Source organism: Pelodiscus sinensis, chromosome 23, assembly GCF_049634645.1.
Source record: "Pelodiscus sinensis isolate JC-2024 chromosome 23, ASM4963464v1, whole genome shotgun sequence".
In the NCBI taxonomy this organism is placed as follows: domain Eukaryota; kingdom Metazoa; phylum Chordata; order Testudines; family Trionychidae; genus Pelodiscus; species Pelodiscus sinensis.
The window spans coordinates 896718-921742 of NC_134733.1; the positions used below are offsets into that span (position 1 = coordinate 896718).

A 25025-nucleotide genomic window follows, 5' to 3' on the forward strand; every position below is an offset into this window, starting at 1 on the left:
GGGGCCAGGGGCACACTGGGCCAGAGGCAGCATATAGAAGGCGGGGCCCACAATGGTAAAGAGGCTGAGACTCACCAGTCTAGCTATTGCCCCACACTGCATGCAGCTGCAGCTGGCTCACTCCTAGACAGCCCATGCTGCAGGGAAGCTGGCTCCAGCTCTAGCCACCCCCCCATACCAGGCAGGGAGATTTTTCTGTAGTTCACGGCTCGCTGGGCCGCAGCCCTTCCCCTGCAACACCCAGCCTGGCCCCAGCCAGCACACTCGGCAGAGCACGGCTCCGGGGTTTCTTTGGCAGGAAGGGTGCAGGAGCCTTGGCGTGCGAAGAGCAGACGGCACCAGAGGCGAGCGGGGTCGGTTTTAAATAGGATTTAGAAAATAGTGGCATTTATTACACACTCAGCGGAGTCTCTCGTTCCAGAAATACATTTTTACATCATGCCAGGGAGCTGGTGGGTGAGGTGACCAGCCGCTGGCTCAGCAGCGCCCTCATGTGAGCTCCTGCTTCCTTTACTAGCCACATGCTATCGCAGGCTCAGTCTCAACTCCTGGGTCCCACTCGGGACACTTGGCTGGGCAGGTGCTGCCGATTCACTCAGCAGGGTGCTGGCACTCCTCGGCCACGGGGGTCTGCACCTCTGCCCCGTCACGGGCTCGGAAGAGCAGCTCCCCTGACTGGATCACCTGCTCGGCCTGCCACGTGGTGGCGGCTCCGTACTGCTGGTAAAAGTCTGTGTCGGCCTGGAACATCACCAGGGCCTGTGCCGTGTGGATCCGCACATGTTGGGCCAGGCTGTTGGCATCCAGGAACTTCTCCCCACACGAGTCACAGGCGTAGAGGATCTGGGTGTTGGGGTCTGTAACGAAGCGGGAAGATGACTCACCTACTGGCCATGCAGACGCACGGCCAGGCCCCTGCCCCTGCCCCAGTGCGACAGGAGGGACGCATGGCTGAGTTCTCCCAGATGCAGCCCTGGGAAATCTCGGGGGAACCACCCTGAACAGTCTCCAGGTGCAATAGGGCCAGACCAAGTGGAGGTGGGAGCTGATCCAGGAACTGTGATCCCCTCTGCTTACGAGCCCATCCCACTGGTGCCACCCTATCCACCTCTTTTCCCGGTGGCCCTGCCCATTTCCCCGCCACACACTGTGACCCCTCCTCTCTCCCCCACTACAGCCCCAAGACTGGAGAACCCCCCCCCCCAGATTGCAGTGGGCCCTGCCCTAGGGCTCCTCCAGTCCCAAGGCTGTCTGGGTGCTGGGGTTTCCCTGCCCATCTGCCCAGGCTTTGCGATTTCTGCTGCCCCCCCCGGCTGACCCCAAGGGATGGGCTGAGGTCCAGCCACCTGGAGGATGGCAGGGTGGTTGCAGGGGGATCAGGCACCTTGGTGCCCTGCCTCAATGAGACCTGCTGCCTGGAACTTCACTGGGAGGGAAATGGGCGCCCAAGTAGCCAGAGCTTACAGGCTACCAGCTGGAGAGCACAGCCAGGGGCTGCATGGAGGGGGGAGGAGCCCGCGGGAAGGGCTGGGCTGGGAGAAAGGAAGCTGAGTGTCAGGTCCCAGCTCTGCTGCCCCACGTGTGTACAGAGTCCAGTCGCCCCTCCCTTTCAGCTCCTCACCTGCTTCCTGCACTTGCTTCACAGCCTTGGTGATCTCCGCCTTCAGAGCTTCCGTCTCGTCTGCCGTCACGGCGGCTGCCACGGGCACCACTGCCGTTTGGAGAGGGGAGAAGGAGAACCCTGGGGCTCGAGAGGGCTGTCCCTGGGTCAGCCAACCCCCCTCTGGCTAACAGCCCACGCAGGGCCCTGCCAGGCGTAGGGAGAGGGGCTGGGGGACCCGGAGCAGGAGCCTCAGGCCAGGGAAGCGGGTACCCCCAGGGGGCCGTGCTGTTGCGTGTGGTGCCAGGGGAAGGGCGCAGCAGCCCGAGGCGGGTCTGACTCTGGGGCAGTTACTGCTAATGTGGGTGGGGGTGGGAGAGTGAATTTCCTACAAGGCAGCTGAGCCATGTGCCGGCAGGAATGACTCAGCTCCTCCCCACCGGGCAACAGCCTCGAGCCAAGGACCAAAAAGGGAAAGGGGCCTGGGAGCCCAGCCATGTTTCATGGTGTGGGCAGCAACCCCTCCTGGCCTGGCCCCAGTGCGCACTGCTAGCAGCACAGGAAGACTCACCTGTCAACTGTGTGACTGCCGTGGCCGCCAGTGCCTCCGTGGCCAAGGTGACCATATCGTCCGAGGCAACAGTGACTATGTTGACCTCGTCGCCCTCCTCCGGCTCCAGGATCTTGATGCCGGCCTTGCCCTGGTGCACGGTTTTCACGTGGGAGCGCAGGTTGTCCACACGGTTAAAGCCCCGGCCGCACTTGTCGCAGAGGAACGGCTTTTCTCCTGCACAGAACCAAGCCACCGGCTGGGTTAGCTCCCCGGGGAGGGGCAGGGCTAGACACACTCAGCAGGTTGTGTGAAGACCCCAAGGCAGGGCTGCCGGGATTGCCCTCCCCGTGAGCGTGCCCACCTCTGCCCACCCTTGGGTGTAGCTGCTAACCAGTCCAGTGCCAGGCCCAGCAGTGCCCGGGGGTGAAGAACCCAGGCGGCCAGGCAGACGCACCCGTGTGGATGATGATGTGCTTGGAGAGGTCGCCCACGTTCACAAAGGCCTTGCTGCAGACATTGCACTTGTGCGGTCGGATGTTGTCATGGTGACGGATGTGGTTGGCCAGCTGACTGGACTGGACGAACCTAGAGGAAGGCATCAAAGGGAGTGGAGGGAGCTGGGAGCGGTCCCAGGGCCCAGAACAGGGAGCACAGGCCTGGCTCTGAGCCCCCCATCTGGTCACAGAGCTGACGTGGCTGGGAGCATGGGGTGGACCAGCCCCTCAGGCTGCCACGAGCCCCTGCGAAAGCTCATCTGTTCTGCTTAGCGAACGGCCCGAGCCCAGCCCCGGCCTGCGGGATGAGAGTTGTTCTGACAATGCCCAGGCCCAGAAATACCCCCTCCCTGCTCTGCTCTTCGCCCAGCGCCGCGTGCGCCAGCACAGGCAGAGACGGGCCCCGGCCTGCCTGCTGGATGAAACAGCCAGACTGGACCCTTAACTAGCACTCCCAGCCACGTGCAGCCCACCCCCGTCTCAGGGCCATGGTGGTACCTGCAGGCTGAGAGGGGCCCACCCCCAGAGCTCTGTGCACGTCCCCTTTGGCACAGGCTGCCAGCGCCCGTCTTCCTCACCTGGGCACTGGGGCAAGACAGTGACCCAAGTGCTTCTCCGGTGATTCCCCAGGACCTGTTTCCCAAGCCCGAGTAATAGTCCCGCTGCCTCTGCCAGGCCGGATCCAGCATCCTCTGCAGAGTGTAGGACTGCGCGGGCCAGGGCCCGGGGAGGGGGAGGAAGCCCAGGCGGGCAGTACGGTGGCGGCAGGGCTCCCCAAAGGGCTGCAGGAATTGAGCCCCATTCCTGCATTTGCTGCCTGGGAAGGGGGCGGGGCCTCACCTCTTGCCGCAGCGCTCACACACGTAGGGCTTCTCTCCGGTGTGCTGGCGCACGTGGGCAATGAGGGAGCTGGCCTGTGTGAAGGCCTTGCCACAGATCAGGCACTGGCAGGGCTTCTCGCCTGCCGAGAGAAGGGGAGAGCTCAGCAGCCAGACACCAGCCCCGACCCCACACCTAGAGCAGGGAGCGATACCCCATGCAGCCATCCCTACGCATGGCCCAGGAGCTCTGCTGCTTCAGGCCTTCCCAAAGCTGGTGGAAAGAGACGGCTTCCTGAGCCCCAGGGGCCTGCTGTGAACAGCTCTGGCTTGGGTGGCCCTCGGCGATCCCCACAGATGCCTTGGAGGCTCAAGGAGACACGTAAGCTGCTCTGAGGAGCCCGCTCCCACGTGGACGTGGCACCGCATACAAATGACCAGACCAAGAATCTATCTGGCCCAGTGGCCAGCAGCCCAGGGGAATCAACGGAACAGGGAATCCCCAGGGGATCCAGCCCATCGCCCAGTCTGGCAAACAGCGGCTAGGAGCACCCCTGCCCATGCCGGACAATAGCCACTGAGGGCCCTGTCCTCCAGGAACTTATCTAGCTCTTTTATGAGGCCTGTTAGAGTCTTGGCCTTCACAGCATCCTCTGGCAAAGGTGCCAGGGGCTCACTCTGTGTTGAAGGAGAAGTTCCTGATGTTTGTTTTAAACCAGATGTCCATTGATTTCATTGGGTGACACCTGATTCTTGTGCTATGGGAAGGAGTAAATTATATTTCTTTATTCGCTTTCTCCACACCCGTCACGATTTTATAGCCCTCGATTATATCCCGCCCCTTAGTCGTCTCCTGTCCAACTTCCAGTCTTTTCAGTCTCTCCTCAGACGGAAGCTGTTCCAGACCCCTAATCATTTTTGTTGCCTTTTCCGATTCCAATATCTCTTTTGTTGAGATGGGACGACCGGAACTGCATGTGGCACTCAAGCTGTGGGCGTATCATTGATTTATATAGTGGCATTAGGATATTTTCTGTCTAATTCTCTACCACTTTCCGAATGATTTCCAACCTTCTATTTGCTTTTGTGAGTGCCACAGCTCAGTGTTTTCAGAGACCTCTCCACAGTGACGCCGAGTGGTAGCAGCTTTGTCTGGCTAGTTGGGATTCTGGTTTCCGACGTGCATTACTTTGCACTCACGGACACAGAATTTCACCTACAATTTTGTTGTCCTGTCACCCAGTTTAGCGAGCTCCCTCTGTAGCTCTTCAGTCTGCTTTGCACTCGAGTCACAAGCGCTAGAGGCAGGGGCCCAGCGTGTGGCAGGAAGAGTGTAAAGAGGAGACCTGCGCTCAGGCCTGGTCTGTCCCGCCAGCTCATTGCTGCTGCCCACTGAGCACGTGTGCGCCTGGTGAGTTGCAGCCTGTCTGAGCGGGTCAGTGCTGCGCTCCCCCAAGCAGAACAGGAGTGGCAGAAATCCCTGGACACTGCCATGGTGGGCAGCAGACTGGCTCTCTGCTGGGCCAGGGCATGGACACACCAGTGCTCTGGGGCTGGGGGCAGGTGGCACAGGCCCATGGGAGGAGCATGCTGAGCTGGTCCCACAGTACTGCACAGATGCGTGAAACCAAAGGCTCCTTGCAGTGACCGATGGCAGACTGGACGCGGCCCAGCCCTGCCGACTCATCAGCCGGAGCAAGAGGTTCTGGGGCCTGGTCTCTCCCAGGCCGGGGATCCCTACCTGTGTGAATGCGGATGTGCCGCTGCAGGGCCCCAGGGTCGGCGAACTGCCTCTGGCAATGCACACACACGTAGGGCTTCTCGCCACTGTGGATCCGCAGATGCCTCTTCAAGTTCCCTTGGAGGAGTCAGACAAGAGGGAGTCAGTAGCCCAGAGGGCTCTTTCTCTCTCTCTGTGTCTCTCTGTCTGTGTGCGTGCGCCCTCCCCAGTCTGTCTCCCCACCTCCCTCCCAGCTGGATCGCTCCGCGTGGGGGGGGGTGTGTGTGTGTGTGTGTGTGTGTGTGTGTGTGTGTGTGTGTGAGTGAGAGAGATCCGTCCCCGTCTGTCTCCTCCCCCCACCCCCGGCTCACTCAGGGTGTGTGCGTGTGCATGCGCACCCTCCCCCATCTGTCTCCCCACCTCCCTCCCAGCTGGATCGCTCCGCATGTTGTGTGTGTGTGTGCGTGTGTGTGTGAGATCCGTCCCCGTCTGTCTCCCCTCCCTCCGGGCTGGCTCGCTCAGCTTGTGCTGAGCCATCAGAAATCATCTTGCTCCATCCCCACGGCCCTGTCAACAGCCAGCTCCCACCAGAGGGCTGCCCCTTCCATGGCCCCACACCACCCTAGCTTCCCACTGACGCTGAGACCAAAGGGACAGGTTTGTTCAGTGCCTGGGAGCTAACGGTGGGAGTCCCTGGCATTTCTAGTAGGGATGTTAAATATCAGTTAATTGAATAGTCGATTAACCTCATGAATTCTTATCGGTTACTTGACTATTCTATAGTCCCCAGGGGCAGGGCTGGTAGCCAGTGCACTCCAGCCCCACTCCTGAGGAGCCCCCTGCCCCCCCCCCCCCGCATTGCTGCCTCTGTATCAGAGGCAGAAGTGTGGGGTGCCAGGTGGGAGCTGGTCTGCTAGGAGAGCCAGTTAAAAACCAGCTCCCCTCCCGGACTGGCTGCCTGACGCCTCGAGCTGCTGCATGGCGGAGGGTTCCTGTCCAGGGTGGGAGAGGGGACTGAACTCCCAGACCTGACGCAAGCTGGAACTGAGCTGGGCTGCCTGCCTGCCCACCTGGCTCCTAATACACTTTAAATACAGAGCTGCAGCAGGGCAGGTCCTGGACCTGGCGTGAGCCAGGACTTAGCCAGCCTGCTAAAAACCGTACTGGCATGAAATGCATGTAGTCCAGAGCATGAAGCTATAAGTTCTGCGCATCGCTTAGTCAACTGCACTATTGCAGCCCTAATTTCTGCCGGCTGCACATAAGCTAGTGCACATAGCAGCACGGGCAGAGTTAGGTACGCCACAGGACAGGCTCTGCGCTGGCAGCCAGCGAGCCACGCGACAGCAATGGCTTGGACCAAGAAGTGACTCGCACGGCCTGCCCCAGCGGCGGCTTTAGAGACGCCAGTGTGCGGAGGAGTTTAGATTTAACGCCCCCACGGGGCTAACTGCCAGCGCTCCTGAAAGTGGCACAGGCCTCGTCCATTTTGGTTTCTTCGGAAAGCTCCTGCTCCTGGACTCAGCACAAACATTTCAGCTTCCATTTTGAAAACCTGGACATTTCTAGCCTTTCTGGCTATGGACTAAAGCCTGTGGCTGCGCCCCCGAAGGCCCAGGCTCCGGAGGGCACGCAAGAACCACCTCTATTTCAGCACTGCCTGACGCATGGAGACTCAGCTCATTCTCTTCTGGGGCCTGAGGTGAACGCCAGCGAATAGGAACCAGCTTGCCACCCAGCACCGTCTCAGGGAGCTAGGTCTGCAGTTCCAGCAGGGCCAGCGTCCCTTCTGCTACCCTGAGTGGCTTGGCGCTAGAGGGGGCCCATAGGAGATCTTCATCTGAGGATACAGAGTTTCTGGCAACTCACTGAGGAGTAGCTGTAAACCTCCATGCTCCTTCCCAACCCAGCCTAACCCTGCAGAGCTGTGGCCTTTGCTCTCGGTGGTGCTGCATGCAAATGCCCTGCGGAGCCAAGCACAGGCACACGTAGCCGGCGTGGTACCTGACGTGGTGAACTGCTTGCCACATTCCCGGCACTTCAGTGGCCCGTCCGCGATGTGAATCTTCAAGTGCGCCTTCAAGTTCCCCACCTGCAGGGAGACCAAAGAGCCCATAGAGCTTGGCTGCCCCTTGGGGAGCAGAGGGTTTACTGTGGGCAGCACTTCGGTGCCAATGGCTGAGAGCAGCACAGCCACATGGGCCATTAACCAAAGTGCAAACCACGTCAGGGGCCCCTGCACTACGAGACCCAGCCATGCAAGGTCGTCTTCTTGGCCATCGCCCTCCTGCAGCAGCAGCACACACAGCTGTGTCCTAGGCTTGTGCTGTGTACAAGTGGTAAGCTGGGCTTTGTGCTGTCCACAAATGTGGCTGTAGGTTCAGGCGCTGGACAGGCGTAGGCTGCACGACTTCAGGAGTCAGCTTCCAGGGCTGCAGCCTCTCGGCCAGGCACTGACAGCTTCGGAAGCGGGATGGAGAAAGGCAGAGGAGGCATTGTCTGGAAACGCTCCTCCTGCTACCAAGGCCTGACTGAGCACCCCAGGACACACAGAGTGCCTAGCCAGGAGCTGAATGTTCACCTCCTCCATTCCACAGTAAATCCCGCCCTCAGGACACAGAGCCGGCTCAGTAATGGGCAAGGCATCGGAAGAGCGGTCACCAGCACAGATCAGCACTGCTCCCTAGCACCGGGGACTGCTCCATGACTTGGCAGGAGACTGGATCTGAGAGGAACCTTTGAGGTTCTGGTTGAGCTCAGACCTGAACTAGGGATGTTAAAATGGGTGTACATAACCAACCAGATAACCCCCTAGTGGGGTCCAGCACGCTAGCCACATGTGGCTACTTGGCCAGCTGAGTGTGGCTAGTTGGCATAATTAATGTTGCTCTTTGGCTGGTGGAGTGTGGCTAGTTGGCTCTAGCTACAGAACTGGTTGGACAGCGCGGTGCTAAACATTTCAGCAATTACACACGGGGCGGCAGGAGGCTCCCTGGGAGCCAGTGCACAAGGGGAATTGGCTTTTAAGCCAGCTCCCTGCGTGCACCAGCTCCCACCTGCCCCCGACGTGTGGGGCAGTGGGTGGCTCGCAGGGAGCCAGCTTTTCTCTGGCTCCCCGTGCATACACCAGGTGCTTGATGTGAACGGGAGCGTTAACGGATGAGGCTGTGAATGGTTACACCTTCACATCCCTTTTCAGAAGCCAGCAAGACACGGCACTAGCCGAAGTTGGCACCATAGAAAAGGTCCAATTACTAAAATACCCAGGCAGGGTCTAGCTTTGTCCGTGCAAACTGTTACCGCGACCTCTAGGGGCAGGTCAGCGAAACCCAAGAAACTCAACCCTCCCCCGGCCCGTTCTCCTGCGGCAGGAGTCACCCACCCATCGGTCGCGACTGAGCGGTCAGTCCTGGAGCCTCAGCCAGTCGATTGGGATCTCTGGGCCAGCACAGCAGGGCTCAGACAGACTGCTGGCTCCTTTCCGTGGTCCCCTTGTGTCTCTGCAAGCTGCCTACGCTGTAGCTCCCACGGGTAGAGCTCCTGGCACCCCATGCAAAGCCTGCACCAGCCCACTGAAAATAAGTGAGGGTGGGGGAGAGCAAGTGGAGAAGGGGGGGAAGGGAGTGGGCAGGGATTTGGGGAAGGGGCAGGGCAGGTCCTAGGTTGCCCTGAACTTTAAAAAGCCATCTTGGGTGTAAAACAGATGGAGACCACTGTCTTACTGGCAGGCTGGGACTGCACTTCTGTCAGTCTCCCTGGGTCTCAGCTCCCTCCCTACCCAAGGGGCACAGTGGCCCTGCCACACCACAGACAAACACACGTTAATGGAGGCCAAGTTGTCTCCATTTCGAATGTGGCCTGCCAGTCACAGAACTGGAACCTCCCTTCCCAGAGCCAAGGGTTCATCCTGCCTCAACCCTTGTGGCAGGAGGGGGAAGGCAGGGCTTTGGCTAAGCTAGAGGGGGCTTTGCCGAGCAAAACCTCCCTCCTGCATTACACCCAGCACGGGGCAGCACAGGGAGCTTGGGTAGAATGGTCTGGGCAAGAAACACCCCGAGGAAGAGGCGGCAGCGGCCTCGTTGGGATTTCTTGCTTGCTGCTATTCCCATGTGCTGCCCCGTTTATGAAACCCTGCAGGGCAGGAACCAACTGTATTTAGCCAGCCCAAGGGGCCCCTGATCTCAGCCACGCCCTCTGGCCCTGCCACAAAACAAACACCAGCATGAGATCGGCTCCCACAGCCCCTGGCCAGCTCCGGGGTCCGCCCAGCTGCTCGCTTAGGCCCAGCCTGTTATCTGCTCTGCACAGGGCCCCCAAAGCACTGACCTCCAGGGCAGCAGGATCTGGCACTAATCCTCCGTGGCCCACAGTGGCAGGGTAAGGTGGTTTGGAGTCAGGTCCTGGGGAAGGGGGTGGGGGTGTGCCGTAGCCCAGGCCCCCCAGATGCTGCCAAGACAAAGCCTCTGCCCAAAGCTGCAATGGAACGTTCCTTCTTCCAGCCACGACTAACGCAGGGACACCTCCAGCAAGGGCTCCAGCCGTGGACCTTTCCTCCCAGACACCTGGCTCTAGAGCTCCAAAGCACTGGGGGCCTGGGCTACGGCACAGGAGCTGGAGTCAGGAAACTGAGTTCTCTTTGTGGCAGGGGAATCAATCACGTCCCCGCTCTGTGCCTCAGTTTCTCCATCTGTAAAAGGGGGACGATCAAACTCTAACAGAGCTAGTATGTCGGAACTCAGACACGGTGGCGGCAGGATGGCCAGAACAGAAGAGTTCAGATGGGGGGGGCCTAATCTTGGGGTAATAGCAGCTGGCTGCTCCCTAGTTCTGCTCAGAGGACATGCAGGAGACAAGGTGCGTTGTCCATGCCCCTTGGCTTTTCACTGGGGAGAACGGGCTCTTGGGAACTAGGAGACACCTGATGCAACATGTCTCGGGCGTAACTCACAATTTGACAAGGAAAAGGACCCAAACTGTGACCTGTGTGCAGCCCTAGAGCCACCTGCCGTTCAGGCAGCCCCAGAAATTCTGCCTCCAGCCACTTCTCAGTTCACTAGAGGCCTGATCCAAAGCCTATGGAAGAGTCATGGATCAGACCCAGTACGAAACGGGGCGATACGGCCTGGAGCTCTGACTCCCTCCAGCGGCGCTGGGTTCGTGGCTGGTGAGTGCAGCCAACAAGCAGCGTCTCCGGCAGGCCAAAGGACGAGCAGGTCTGCGGTGGTTACCGGGAGCAGCGACAAGCTGTCAGAGGAACCCTCAGCGTCCAGCAGCCTGGGCGTCCCAGCGCCCACCCACTCACCTGGTTGAATTTCTTGTCGCAGTGAGGACACTTGTGCTCCTTGTCCGTGTCGTGGGTCTCCAGGTGGCGCATCTTGGAGGTGGGGTCCGAGAAGGAGCGCCCGCAGTAGTCACACTGGTAGGGCTTCTCGCCGCTGTGCACCAGTTGGTGTCGCTTGAGGTTGCCCGAGGTCGTGAAGAGTTTGCCGCAGTCGTCACACCGGTACTTGGCCTCTCCCGTGTGCCGCTTCTTGTGCAGGTTCAGCAGGCTGATGAGCCGGTAGCTCTTGCCGCACTCTTCACAGCCATAGGGCTTCAGGGGGCTGGAAGAAGGGTTCAGAAGGGATGAGGGACTCCGCACAGCAGCCAGGTGGGACAGACACTTCTGATCCTTTGCCTTTTGGCAGCTCTGAGATCCACCTCAGACAAGCTGGGCACATCCCGAAGTACCAAGAGACTGAGCGCCGGACCCCAGTGTGCAGCAACAGGGGAACGCTACGTAGCCCAGCTGCAGAGATGGGTGATTCCCTGGGTCAAAGAGGCTTCTCTGCTTAAGAAGCACAAGATGCCCCTGGGGGAGCAGACCAGGGATAACAGCAGAGAGAGAGACTCACGCAGCTCAGCAGCCTAGAGCTCACCCCTCACTCTACCTACCGAGTTCCCACAACTCCCCACCCGCAGCTGCTGGCCCTGCCCAGGCGTCCCCACGCAAGGGATAATTTACCCAGCTCGATAAAAATCAAAGCGAGGCTGTGTCAGCACTGTATGTGGGGCATAAGGGGGCTCATGCAGCCCACACCACAGCGTCCTCACTTCCATTTCCAGCAAGCTAGCTCAGGCACGTCTACATGGCTGCAGGGCAAACTGGCTCTGTCCGCTGCCGCAGTGAAGAGCAGGCGCGCTGGCATGTTGGTTTTGGCTGGCAGCCAGCCATACCTGTGCGTCTTCTCGTGGGCTTTGCAGGCTGCTGGGTCAGAAAAGGCTTTGTTGCACTCCCTACAGGAAAAAGGCTTTTCTCCAGTGTGGATCCGGATGTGCCGCTTGAAGTTACCAGTGTGTGTGAATTCCTTTCCGCAGTCCTACAGACAAAAGACACACAGGATAGAAAGCAAGCCCCCTGGGTTCCAGGGAGCCGAGGCCTGGGACGAAGCTGCTCTCGGCTTACCTCACACTTGTGAGTCACCGAGCCATAGGCTTTTGACTCTGTCCTGTCGCTGTAGGTGCCTGATCGCAGCAGCCTTGCTTCCCCAGAGTTCTCCTGCCCAGAGTCTGTGCCTCCTGATTCATTGTCCTCAGGGTTGTCTCCATTTTCCAACCGGGAATGCTCTTCTTTTAGATCTTTGGCTTCCTCCTCCTCCTCCTCCTCTGCTGTTGTTTCCTCCTCTTCCTCCTTCCCTTCCAGCTCCACCTCCATTTCTGCAGGTTTAGGAGACACAGAAATGCTAAAAAGCAGAAATAAAAGGTCGGAGACAAAAGTCCTACTGTGGCATTGCATGTGGTTACTAAAATGAGCTGCATACTTGGAGGACAAAGACCCTAGTGTGGAAAAGGGGAAATTTTGTTTTTGGCAGAAGCAAAAAATCGAAATCTGGATTTTTTTCAATTGAAAACCAAAATGTTTTGGATCTCAAAGGAAGCCTCATGTTTCCAGCCTCCTGTAGGACCTGGCCCCCCTGTGCAGGAGCACCCCAGCCCCTGAGCTGTTGGAAGGGAGAAGAGTGCACTGCAGCAGCCAGGGAAATGGAGTCTGGCCAAGGGAGTCCAACTCAGAGAGGAGCCTGGGAGCATGAGACACCTAACTACAGTTCCCAAAAGGATCCTTGGTTTTATTTCAGAATTGAAACATTTTGGTTTTCAGCTGTTCATGTGGATGAAAAAAAAATCAATGTTTTCCATGGAAAGCAGACACTTTTGTGCAAACTTTTGTTTCGCTAACTAACCTGTTTTTTGCTAAAAAGTTTTGATGGAAAATGTTCAACCAACCCTGCTACATATAGTTCTGAAATATGGGTCCCAGGCTTAAGGACCCAGTCATGGGATGTGGCCTTTCATGTCAGGGTCACTGATTCAAAGAGAGTCTGGAGTGACTGAAAGATTTTACCCTGAGAAGGGGTTTGAAGATCTCAGTTCAGTTCTCATTGCTTACACAGCATTTAACCCACTCCCGACTGGCTGGCTGGCTGGCAGCCCCAGCAAAGTTTCCAGTGACTGAATGGAAACCAAGCTTTGGCACCAGGTCGGAGCAGGGCCAGGCTGGCAGGACAGCACAGGGGAGCTGTGCCCTGTCGTTCTGCACATAGAAGGCTCCTGTTGCCAGCCCTGCCCTTTATTCAGCACCTACTCCCAGAGTCTACAGCCAAATAAACGGGCCCCTAACAGCCACTTCTTACTGAAATTGCTACATGTGCTGCAGGACATGTTTGGCATAAGAGTCTGTGCTCCCCAACTTGGGCCTGCGGCGGTTGGAGATCTCCAGGGCCAGGGATCTCCAGCGGGGCCAGTAACGGCAGGTGATACCCGAGGCTCCCCTGACAGGCTGGTGGGGGGGAGGAGCAGCACCCGCCTGCCTGGCTCACCTGTGCTATACTGAAGGGTTTCCTGTTCCAGCACAAAAGGGATCTAAGTTTGTCCATACAAACTTCAGGGAAATCCCGTGCAAGCTGCACCGAAGGAGCAGGATGTCTCAGTCCCTAGATTTGCAAATGGATGCTCCTGCCCCATGACAAATATGGTCCTTAAAATTCCCAGCTTAAGTTTCAGCTGCTTGCTGCTCGGAGCTCAGTCCTGACGTACTTGACAAATGAGACAGCCTAGGCTGCAATTCTCCATGGGCTGCTACACACAGGTGGCCCCCTCCCTGCCCGGCCGCACCTCCTTCCACTTGGGCCTTTTCCCCGTGGAGAGCAGCCCACTGTCAGCGCTCAAGCAAGTCAACCGTAGGGAGCAGGAGGCAAGGGAGGAAGCTGGTTTCATTTCAAAATGGCAAACCCCCGCCTGTCCCAGCTGCCGGTCTGCACCTTGCTCTGAGCTCTGGGAGGAGCCACACTTTGCAGCTGGGCTGGCTCTGCTGGGCCCCGTGTCCTCTGGCTGCTGCTGGCTACCGGGCACCTCAGAGGGACCGTTGTCTTGTACAGTGTCGCCCGCACCTAGAGCAAAGAAAAGCAGGTTTGAAGCACTCACGGTGACAGCGGCAACGGACTGCAAGGAGCCAGGCAGCAGGTCTGTGTGGGGAGGGGAGGAGGAGGGCCGTGGAAAGGAGCAGCAGAGAGTCAGAGGGATGGGGAAGCTGCCCCAAGAGCCAGTGGCCACCCAAGTGAAGGCAGGTAGCAAGGAGGGTTCATTACACTGCACAACCCTCCTGATGCTGACCTGCTCTGGGGGTGGTCTCCTTGCTGCCTTCCTCCTCCTCAGGCGCGGTCTCCTTGGGCTCTGCTGCAGCCTCTGGCATCGTCACCTCGCGTCTCTCAGATGGGACCTGCTCAGCTCTGGTGAGCTCACCGAGCATTTCTGCTGCTCCAGGTGCTTTCGCATCCCCTGTAGGGGAAATGCCGACAAGCAGACATACTCCCTTCACTTCTTGTGAGCAACAGAGGGCCAAAGCAACCAGCTCTCCAAGAGCCCAGCCAATGGCCAGGGCAGCCAGGAAGGCAGCCGCTAGCACCAGGTGCTAATTGTCTCAGGATGCTCTCAACACGCACTAAGGGAACAAACGCTCAGTAGCAGCCAGGGATGCGTGGCGTGCTCGCTGGGGCCAGGCAGGCGCAAAGCCCCACCTCTACTTGAGGAAGCTGAGGTCAAGGGAACAGCTCTAAGGCAGAACTCACAAGTGGCGACACTGAAATGTACAGCATGTGTCCGAGCAATCTGACCTCAGCACCCCAAGTCCCCAGCTGATCCCGGGTTCTGCTGCTGCGGGGAGCCCAGCATCAGCTGTGCAGTGGCTTCCCCTTTGAAACTGCTGCCTCCGCCCGTTTTAAAGGGGCAGTGGAGCCCGGGGTCAGCTGGGGAGTCCATGTGGCACTTGCCTGGAACCTGGGATCAGCTGGAGAGTCCCCAGCTGACCCCGGGCTCCACTGCTGCCTCTTTGAAAGGTGCACAGGTGGCATTTCAAAGGGGCAGCCACCGCACAGCTGGTCTGCGGATCCACTGTGCAGCACTGCCACTTTAAAGTAACCTTTTCCCCCTTTGCTGCCTCTATCTTAGCAAAGGGGGTGTGGATATCAACTAGTCAAAATACTGTCCGATAAGCAAATGCTTATTGGATAGTTGACTAATCTTTTACATCCTTGGTGCCAAGACTGATTTGGAGCCACAGCGGGCGGAGCAGCCCCTGACCAGGAGTGGGCTGTGCTGGGCCTCTGGTAAACTGGCAGTGCTTTCCCAAAGCCTGGGCGTCCATGTTCTGCCGTCACAGGTGCAATGTGGGAGTGACCTCACCTGCCCAGGCTTTACGTTGCTTCTGGAAGGGAATGGCTCTCCCCTGACGGACTAGCCGCCCTGGTCACTCCCGGCTACAGGACAGCTTATTGCCGTCACAAATGGCTGAGGATGGAGCCATGCTTAGCTTCTCCTCTCAGCTCCTTCCTTCCAGGTGTAAGAACCATTAGCAACGGATCCACACTACGGAGAGCACTCAAATCCTGATTAAACCAGCACCCCTGAGAAGAGTCTTTCTAGCACACCGCTATCGGAAGTGGGACGCCCTGGGGCTTAAGAAGACTGCCTACCTGTCACGGCAGGGACCTTGTGGATTTCCGAACTGGGTTCAGCTGACACCGTGAGTGACTTCAAAGCATTGCAAGCGCTGACAATTTCCTGCATCTGGAGGAAACCAGCAACTGCTAACACATCTTCCACATTCTCTGGGCTCAGGCTGAGCTTGGCAGTGTACATGAACTCCAGTACCTGACCAAGGCCTGATCGAAAACAGGAACAAAATAAACACAAATCAAAGCTCTAGAGAGGAGTAGTCTCTCATAGAAAGCTAAAGGCCAGAATTTTTCAAGGGATTTAGGTGGCTGGAGGTTTCAGAGGCCCTAACCTATGTATGAAAATAAAAATAACTGAAAAGCCTACCCCAAACCAAACCAGAGTCTTACTTTCTAGGTAAGAGTAACAAATTTTACTTTAACCAGTGATGCCACTTTTAGTGTTAGATTAGCACAAGGGGATGGGAGAAAGTATAATTTTTCAGGGTAAAATACATAAAATATGGAACTCAGAGAGTGTGATTGTCTGTCCTCTTATATTGATCCTTTTTACAATTTATATATTTTATACAAAGTGTACCTTGTGAGGTATCATTTGAAAACTCATAATCTGCTGAATGTTATTGTCCTAGTAAATATGTGTGGCAACTGTTTATAGTAGAATTTCAGAACTTTCCATACACAACGTGTTCACAGTCAAGGGAAGCAGCCCAAAACAATTTACCAGAAACAAAAGGCAAATTGACATTTCCACTGAGTGTCCACTAAATCAAATGGTCCATTACCTGGGTAAGCTGGCATTCTTTGGCACGAAAAAGGACATGAACAAGAAGTTTACATCTTAGTAATAGAACAGCTAGGGATTCTCAAGCAAACAGACTGGCTGTCACTTGAATCCCCAGCTAGAGATGAGTCTCAAAGAGGAGGAAAAGATATAAAAATGAGGAACAGAGACCTCAAATCACGTCTCACCATTTATCTCTACTCACAGCATCAATGTTTGAAAGAAAAAGGAAACATCATTGACCGGGGGAGTGGTCTTGGTTGAAGGCATTCAGCCAGATTGCTGTGAGCATGTGGTGAGAGAAACCTTTTGCACTACATTCACTTAACTTGTTAAGTTAGATATTGTGTTTTACTTTTTGATTCTTTGTAACCAATTCTGACTTTGATGCCTCATTACTTGTAATCACTTAATCTGATTATCTTATATCTTATTTTTGTGCATGTATCATTCTTGTATGTGAAGCTAGACATATGAAGTGTGAATCTGGCTATTTAGAGATACTTTAGGGACATAATGGTTCAGTACTCAAAACAACAACCTGTGAATAGTCTTGTTTATCCTGTAAGCCCAAACTACAGATGGTCCTAGAAAGACATGTGACCATGCCACCTGATATTGGAATCCATCTTGAATCTAGTACTTTTCCAAGGGGAAGGGAAGTCTAAACAAAGGGTTCCTGCCCAAGATGAAAGTCTATTTAAGGAATGGAAAGCTAATAGGCTTTTATCTCCAGCTGGCCTTTGAAGTTGCCTCACCTACCCTAAGAGGATACACATGAAGAAACCTGGCAACAAACCTCAGAAAAGGTTCAGAAAAGAGCAATTAAAATGATTAGAGGTTTGGACCAGGTCCCATATGAGGAGAGGCTAAAGAGACTGGGGGTATGTCTACTCTTGCAGCCTATTTCGGAATAGGGCTGCAAATGTAGGCATTTGGAATTGCAAATCAAGCCCGGGATTTAAATATCCTGCGCTTGATTTGCATCTTTCTGGCCAGGCACTATTTTTTGAAATTTACAAGCTCGGAATAACTGCCCGCATCTACACGCGGCAGTGAAACGGGCGTTCGAAATAAAGCCCTATTTCGAACTACCTGTTAAACCTCATTGCAGGAGGAATAGCAGGTAGTTCGAAATAGGGTTTTATTTCCAACGCCCATTTCACTGCTGCGTATAGACGCGGCCAGTTATTCCGGGCTTGTAAATTAAAAAAAAATAAATAAATAAAAAAAAAAAGGTGCCCGCCAGGAAGATGCAAATCAAGCGCGGGATATTTAAATCCCGGGATTGATTTGCAATTCCAAATGCCTACATTTGCAGCCCTATTCCAAAATAGGCTGCAAGTGTAGACATACCCTGGGACTTTTCAGTTTAGAAAAGAGGAGACTGAGGGGGGATATGACAAAGGTATATAAAATCATGAGTGGTGCAGGGAGGGTGAATAAAGAAAAGTTATTTACTTGTTCCCATAATATAAGAACTGGAGGACACCAAATGAAATTAATGGGTAGCAGGTTTCAAACTAATAAAAGAAAAGTGATAGAAATGTAGCCGTGCTAGTCTGGTGTAGCTAAAACAAAATACAGGACTATGTAGCACTTTAAAGACTAACAAGATGGTTTAGTAGGTGATGAGCTTTCGTGGGCCAGACCCACTTCCTCAGATCAAATAATGGAAGAAAATAGTTACAGCCATATATACCAAAGGATACAATTTAAAAAAGTTTGTAGCTCGAGAGGTTAACAATATTATCCGGTGGGTTGAGGTTGTTGCTGTTGTAGCCTGTGGTGTGGAGCACTTTTTAAAATGTATTGTCTTTTCTTTGTTGTAGGGAATAGAAGTGTGTATAGTAGATTTCTTGTCTGGTGGAACAAAAGTCTTGCAAGGTGTCAGTTGGTGTGGATGTTTGTCTTGAAATGATTACAAGCAATTAGAAACACTCTCTCAGAGGACACCACTGCCAACCTGATAGCAGACCTATGTAACTTTGTTCTTACCCACAATTATTTCCAGTTTGAGAACAACTTATACCTCCAGATCAGCGGCACAGCCATGGGTACACGCATGGCCCCACAGTATGCTAATATCTTTATGGCTGACCTAGAACAACGTTTCCTCAACTCCCGTCCCCTTTTACCACTTCTCTACTTACGCTACATCGATGACATCTTTATGATCTGGACGCATGACCAAGAGACACTGGAGACATTCCACAGAGATTTTAACAACCTACACCCCACCATTAACCTCAGCCTGGACCATTCCACACGAGAGATCCATTTCCTGAACACCACAGTACAAATCAACAATGGAAAATTAGACACCACCCTCTACAGAAAACCCACTGACTCATACAGTTACCTACATGCTTCCAGCTCCCATCCAGCATACACCACACGATCCATCGTCTATAGCCAAGCCCTTCGATACAACCGCATCTGCTCTAATCCCACTGACAGAGACCAGAAACTTCAGGATCTCTTCCAAGCATTTATAAACCTCAACTACCCACCCGGAGAAATAAAAAAGCAAATTGAAAGAGCCAAACGAATACCTAGAAACCATCTACTACAAGACAGACCCAAGAAAACCAACAATAGAACACCACTTGTCATCACCTACAGCTCCCAACTTAAACCTGTCCAACACATTATCAATAAACTACAGCCTATACTGGAACAGGATACTAAACTCCAAGAAGCTCTGGGAGACAGACCCATAGTCTCCTATAGACAACCACCTAACCTCAAGATGATTCTTACCAACAACTACAGGACATACCACACTAATACCAACCCTGGTACTTTCCCTTGCAACAAACCCTGTTGCCAGCTTTGTCCACATATTCACTCTGCTGACACCATTATTGGGCCTAACCAAGTGAGTTATAAGATCAAGAACACATATTCCTGCGCCTCCAGAAATATAATCTAAGCTATCATGTGCCGAAAGTGTCCGTCTGCTATGTACATTGGACAAACGTCTCAGACACTTCGCCAAAGAATCAATGCCCACAAAACAGACATTAGACAGGATCACAAAGAAAAAACAGTTGCTCGCCATTTCAACCAGAAAGGACACTGTCTGAATGACCTGCTAACCTGCATCCTACTTCAGAAGACTTTCAAATCTGCACTTGACAGGGAATCCTCTGAACTGGCATTCATGCTAAAATTCGACACTCTCCGCAAGGGGCTGAACAAAGACTCCAGCTATCTTACCCATTACAAAGATAGCTTCCCCAATTATCACCTCTAACACTATTAACTCACAGACATCTACCCTTCCCCACCTCTAATATCATTAACTCACAGGCATTTACCTTCCTTTCCCCCCCCCTGCATCCCCCTTCTGTTCTGTAATGTGATTTGTCCTCTTCATATGCGTTCACTTTTTTTTAAATTGTATCCTTTGGTATATATGGTTGTGACTATTTTCTTCCACTATTTGATCTGAGGAAGTGGGTCTGGCCCACAAAAGCTCATCATCTAATAAACCATCTTGTTAGTCTTTAAAGTGCTACATAGTCCTGTATTTTGTTTTAATAAAAGAAAGTTCTTCTTCACACAGGGCACAGTCAACCTGTGGAACTCCTTGCCAGAGGAGGCTGTGAAGGCTAGGACTATAACAGAGTTTAAAAGAGCTAGATAAATTCATGAAGGTTAGGTCCATAAAAGGCTATTAGCCCAGGGGTAAGGAATGGTGCCCCTGGCCTCTGTTTGTCAAAGGCTGGAGAGGGATGGCAGGAGACAAATCGCTTGATCATTGTCTTCGGTCCACCCTCTCTGGGGCACCTAGCACTGGCCACTGTCGGCAGACAGGACACTGGGCTAGGTGGACCTTTGGTTTGACCCAGTATGGCCATTCTTATGTTCTTAAAGAACTAAAAAATACTTTGGAAAAAAAAGCTGTAGACCCAGGCCAGAGTAAACCTCAACTCTGACCTGAAACATTTTACTTGAGATAAGATCAACTGTTTAGAGGTTAAGAATTTGCAGTAACAAATTTCTTTCCATATATCAGTGTTTCCCAAATGATGCTCTGTGAGAACTCCATCACTGCCCCCCGCTTCGTGCACCAGCTCCTCTGGTTTGTTTGGGTTTTTTTTGCTTGACAAATTTTCCCCCCAGCTGTAGGGGTGTCTCGAAATTCTTCCAAGTTTAAAAGGGTTCTGTGGCCAAATAAAATTGGGAAACACTGCTCGCTCTCGCTCTCTCTCTCTCTCGCTCTCTCTCTCTATATAAACACATTTTTCCTGCGGGACGACAGAGTGAAGTTATCACATCATCTGCATCCTCATGCTGCCACCGCTCACCTCTACCTCCATCCTCAGCTGCTTGCTGTGGCCAGCCTTGGCACCACCCCCTCAGGTACGGGCTACTCTAGCTCTGGCTTCCACTTCATGCCCTGGGGGGGCTATGCCAGTGAGGAGGAGGAGCTGGGGCTGGGTCCCCTCCACCATCCAAGCTCGACTCCCACCCCAGGCCGCACCAGGTTCCCTCTACCATCCGAGCCTAACTCCGCCCCCCTCCCCCACTCTCCTGACTGACTAGCCGCCCCGTTCACCCCCGGCTACAGGACAGCTTATTGCCGTCACAAATGGCTGAGGATGGAGCCATGCTTAGCTTCTCCTCTCAGCTCCTTCCTTCCAGGTGCAAGGACCATTAGCAACAGATCCACACTACGGAGAGCACTCAAATCCTGACTAAACCAGCACCCCTGAGAAGAGTCTTTCTAGCGCACCGCTATCGGAAGTGGGACGCCCTGGGGCTTAAGGCGGCTGCCTACCTGTCACGGCAGGGACCTTGGGATTTCCGAACTGGGTTCAGCTGACACTGTGAGAGACTTCAAAGCATTGCAAGTGCTTCTGCCAAGACCCTATACCCCCAGTCTGCTCCTGCACCCTCCCCTGCTCTTGCACTCTCCCCTTGGCCAGACACCTACCCATAGCCTGCTCCTGCCCCCTCACTCCAGTGAGACACCCTGCCCCCAGCCCACTTCTGTCCACTCTCCCCGGCTAGACACCTACCCCCAGAGAGAGGGGTTGGTGAGCATAGCGAGCAGGGAACGCAGCCCCTGGTCTTAGTGTATTAGAATTAGCTGGCGTCTTTTGTTTATTTTAACTTAGCAACTTACCTTGATCCGTCTGTTTTCACTTGCATTCACTTGAATCCTACTTTTTATACTTAATAAAAAACACTTTTGTTTATTACCAAGCCCAATGTAAATAATTGTTACGTGTGGGTGAGGGAAGCACATTCTGTGCATCTCTCTCTTTCATTGATAAAGGGGGCTGGTCTTATGAGTTTTCTCTGTGTAAAACTTTTACACAGGGTCAGACGGATTTCTTTGGGTTTTGGACCTCTTTGGAGTTTGTGTTCCTGGGTCTTTATAGCTGAGCTCTGTGTTGTTCTGCTGGGGGGGGGCTGTTACCCCAACTCTGTGCTTTGTCTGGGGGAGACCAGAGCTTCTGGCCCAGCAGGACAGGGTGGTGAGGAGACCCAGATGGCAGGAAGGCAGGTTCAGTTGCTTGCTCAGCACCTGGGGGACAACTCCAGGGGAATTTCTGTGATCCAATTCATCACACTATGAACATCCTTTATTTCAACTTTCAAAAGAACTTTCACAAAGTTCCACACGAGAAACTACTAAAAAAGCATGGAAGGAGAGGGAAGGTAACATCATGGATTAATAACTGGCTAAGAGACAAAAAATAAGTAAGAATAGGAATAAATGGCCAATTTTCATCATAAAAGATTAACAGTGGGATGCCTCAAGGGGCCTACCAGGTCCTGAGTTGTTTAATATATTTATTAATGATTTGGAAATAGAATGGAAAGAATGAGTCGTGAGAAGGCAAATGCTGCAAAAGGCAGAGTTAGATTAGTCAAGACCAGAGAAGACAGAGACATTTCAGAGCTTAATCAAGCTAGGTGAATGGGCAATAGGAGGACAGATGAAATTCAGTGCTGATAAATGCTAAGCATGCACACCGGAGGGAAACATTTAAACCTGGCAGGTTCATGAACCTGACAGGGTTCTAAACTAATTGATCAACTCAGGAAAGACACCAGGGCATCACAGTCGACAATTCAATGGAGACCTCTACTCAGTGAGGAGCTGCAATCAAAGAGCAAACAAAATGATAGGATGCAGAAGGAATGGGATGGAGAATAATACACAAAATACTGTAATGCAATGATATGAACTGATGATGCCCCTACCCCTACACTATTGTGTGCAGAACTGGTCATCTCGTCTGGAAAATAATATTGTGGTGTTAGAACAGGTTCCCAGAAGGGACCTGAGTGATTAGGAGCATGAGAAAACTCTCAAATGTAGAAAGACTGTGAATGCTACCGTAAGCTTGGCCTACTCTGAAAACATGTATAGCACAGTTGGGTCAGTCAGGGTGTGAGAAAACCCAAACCTTGACTGTCACAGCTACGCCAACAGGCCCTCCCCAGTATAGATATACCATCTTATAGAACTGGAAGGGATCTTGAGAGGTTGTTGAGTCCAGTCCCCTGCCCTCACGGCAGGACCAAGTACCATCCCTGACAGATTTGCCTCAGATCCCTAAATGGTCCCCTCAAGGATTGAACTCATAACCCTGGGTTTAGCAGGCCAATGCTCAAACCACTGAGCTCTCCCTCCCCCCCAGATGTAGCAGTGTTGATGGAAAAAGGTTTTTGCCAACCTAGCTAGCCTTGTTTGGGGAGGTGGAGTTCCCTGCATTGGTAAAGAGCGTCTCTTGATGTTGATGGCTCTACCAATATAGCTACTCATAGGCTCTCTGAAGTGGAGACACAAGGAGATGACTAAAAGGAGTCCTGATGAAATCACACAAAAGAAGAGCAAGAACAAGGGGACGTCCAATGAAACCAACAGGCAGCGTGTTCAAAAGAGATCAAAGGAAAAAGACGCTGCTGCACAGAGTGTGCTGAGGCTGCCGCACTCCTGGCCAGAGGTCACTGAGGCCAAGAACTTAGTGAGATTCAAAGAGCAAGCAGATGTTTTCAGGGATAACCACACTACACAGAGTTCTAAGAGTTAATACACACCGAGCTCTGGGAACCCCACACTTCAGTGTTGAAACCAATCTCCGGCCAGGAGGGATTAGGAGGAGATCTTTATGAGGTCAGATTATCCCATGTGTGTTACTGCAGGGGGCACTGTCAGAGACAGGACACTGGGCTATGGACCACGGGCATGATCCAGTGTGGCAATTCCAGTGAGCATCACTGTCCCCACTCAGCCCAAGTTTCCTAAGCGACTCCGTACACTTTAGGCCAGAGCCACTCCCGGTGTGAATGGGTGTGGCTCCACTTGACTGCACTGATTCACACCTGCTGAGGATCTGGCGCACCACCTCAGGGGTCGCTCCTTAGCTCAGCCTTGGCTTCTCCCAGGAGCCACAGCTGCGTACCTGCTGCATTGCTGATGTCAAGATGCACCACATCCTTCTGATCCACAAAGAGCATCCTGAAGTACTCGCTGCAGGCTGCCAGCACCGCCTTGTGAGCCTTGAAGTCGATGCCGTCCACCACGAAGGTGCAGTCACACAGCAAGCCCAGCTGCCTCTGCTGGTTCAGCTGCTCCAGGACCTGCTTGCTGTGCTGTGGGAAATCCATGGCTGCGGAGAGAAAGCACAATCCCCGGCTGATCAGAGCCTATGCCGAGTCCCTTCAGATGCTGATGCTGATCTGGGTGCTGATTTATTAATATGCGTTTTTATGATGTGCAGTGCCGATGGCCAGTGTTTAAAACCGAAGCTCGGCACAGACCCACTTCTACCCACAGGCCTCAGCCTTGCCTGATGAGCCTACATTAGGGCCGATGGGCTAATTCCATCTCCCCTGTCCAGTTAGTCATTGGCCCATAAAAGAGCAGCCTCACACCCCACCATTGGTCATTACTACTGCAGTAGCCCTTAGAGGCCAAGGCTCCACTGGGGCACAAACACAGCTAGAAGGCCCCTGCCCCACCGTACAACACTACAGACAACAGGCAGAGACAGACAGATGGGAGAATACAAGGAAACAAGATGATACTGGTCAGGCCTGATAAACATCAGTCACAGCTCACCAGCTGTCGAGTGGGATGTAGGAGTCATGGCAGAGAAGCATTTTAAGGAGAGGTCTGAGGGACGACCTGGCAGCCTTGCTGAAGCTCCTCCCATGCACCAGGGGAGACAGCACGAAGGTGTTTCTTGGAAAGTTTTTTAAATGGGCAATCAAGGGGAGGAGGAGGCTGTAAGGAATTTTTGCCTCCCTCTGAAGTGCTGGCCACTGCTAGTGGCATGACTAGATGTCTTCATCGAGTGTGCGGAATGCCGCAGCCCTCCGCAGACCCGCCCAATGGACCGTTCCATGCAAAGTCGCAGGGCTGCAGACCTGTTTTAAACCTGGGTTGGAATAAAAGCAGCTTCTATTATTTTGTCACATTCTCTTCCAAAAAGAGACTGCTGGTTTGTGGCTGAACCTCACCAGCCAAAGCCTGCAAATGAAGGGAGTGTCAGTGAGGTTGAATTTTAATCCCTGATCTAGAGGATCGTATCCCCTGCTCCTTTCAAGCAGACAGACATCCAAAGCGGAAAGTCTGACTGGCCAGCCTCCATTCCTGTAACCTCTCCCTGGTACCCACTGTGGCTCCATCCAGCTGCAGCTGCTAACATCAAACATCATCCTCCTGGCTTGTTTTTGCCACGTTTCCCATGGCTCCCACTTTCCCGGTACACCACTAAGCTTCTCAAGGCCCTTGGTGGCTCTGCCTCGCTCACCAGTTCTGGCACCCAGCCTCAACCTCTGACTTCATGAGCCCAGAAGGGACCACCATGAACAGGGCTCAACGAATAACGTAATCCACGCCCGTGGCCGGAAGAGCCGGCGCAGAGCGATCTGTGCACGTGCAGAACCATCTGTGCATGCACAGATCGCAGAACCGCGTGAAACCACGCGGCTGGCGAGTGGGACTCACCGCCACTTGGCAAGCCCTGATCATGAACCTCTAGTCTGACCTTCTGGAGAACACAGGCTAGAGAGATTCACCCAGCAGCCAGCCCAA

The 25025-nt window shown here is 53.7% G+C and overlaps 1 protein-coding gene across 5 annotated transcripts in view; it reads right to left on the reverse strand.

Annotated features, from left to right (window-relative positions):
• Positions 1-354: 354 nt before the first annotated feature.
• The window catches only part of ZBTB17 (zinc finger and BTB domain containing 17), a 39878-nt gene continuing 15207 nt past the window's right edge, over positions 355-25025 (reverse strand). For 3 of the 5 annotated variants that reach the window (XM_075906907.1, XM_075906906.1, XM_075906908.1), the window contains 14 exons: positions 23389-23595; positions 15193-15381; positions 13835-13999; positions 13483-13611; positions 11631-11881; positions 11402-11544; positions 10488-10788; positions 7190-7277; positions 5207-5323; positions 3488-3608; positions 2608-2738; positions 2172-2387; positions 1622-1711; positions 355-857 (listed from right to left, as the gene is read on the reverse strand). In XM_075906907.1, coding sequence (XP_075763022.1) covers positions 592-857; positions 1622-1711; positions 2172-2387; positions 2608-2738; positions 3488-3608; positions 5207-5323; positions 7190-7277; positions 10488-10788; positions 11402-11544; positions 11631-11881; positions 13483-13611; positions 13835-13999; positions 15193-15381; positions 23389-23595 — 2414 coding nt within the window. In that variant the 3' untranslated portion in view covers positions 355-591. Of the gene's footprint in view, positions 858-1621; positions 1712-2171; positions 2388-2514; positions 2739-3487; positions 3609-5206; positions 5324-7189; positions 7278-10487; positions 10789-11401; positions 11545-11630; positions 11882-13482; positions 13612-13834; positions 14000-15192; positions 15382-23388; positions 23596-24047; positions 24367-25025 lie in introns of those variants that run through there. The other 2 variants (XM_075906905.1, XM_075906909.1) reach the window with 2 other exon arrangements.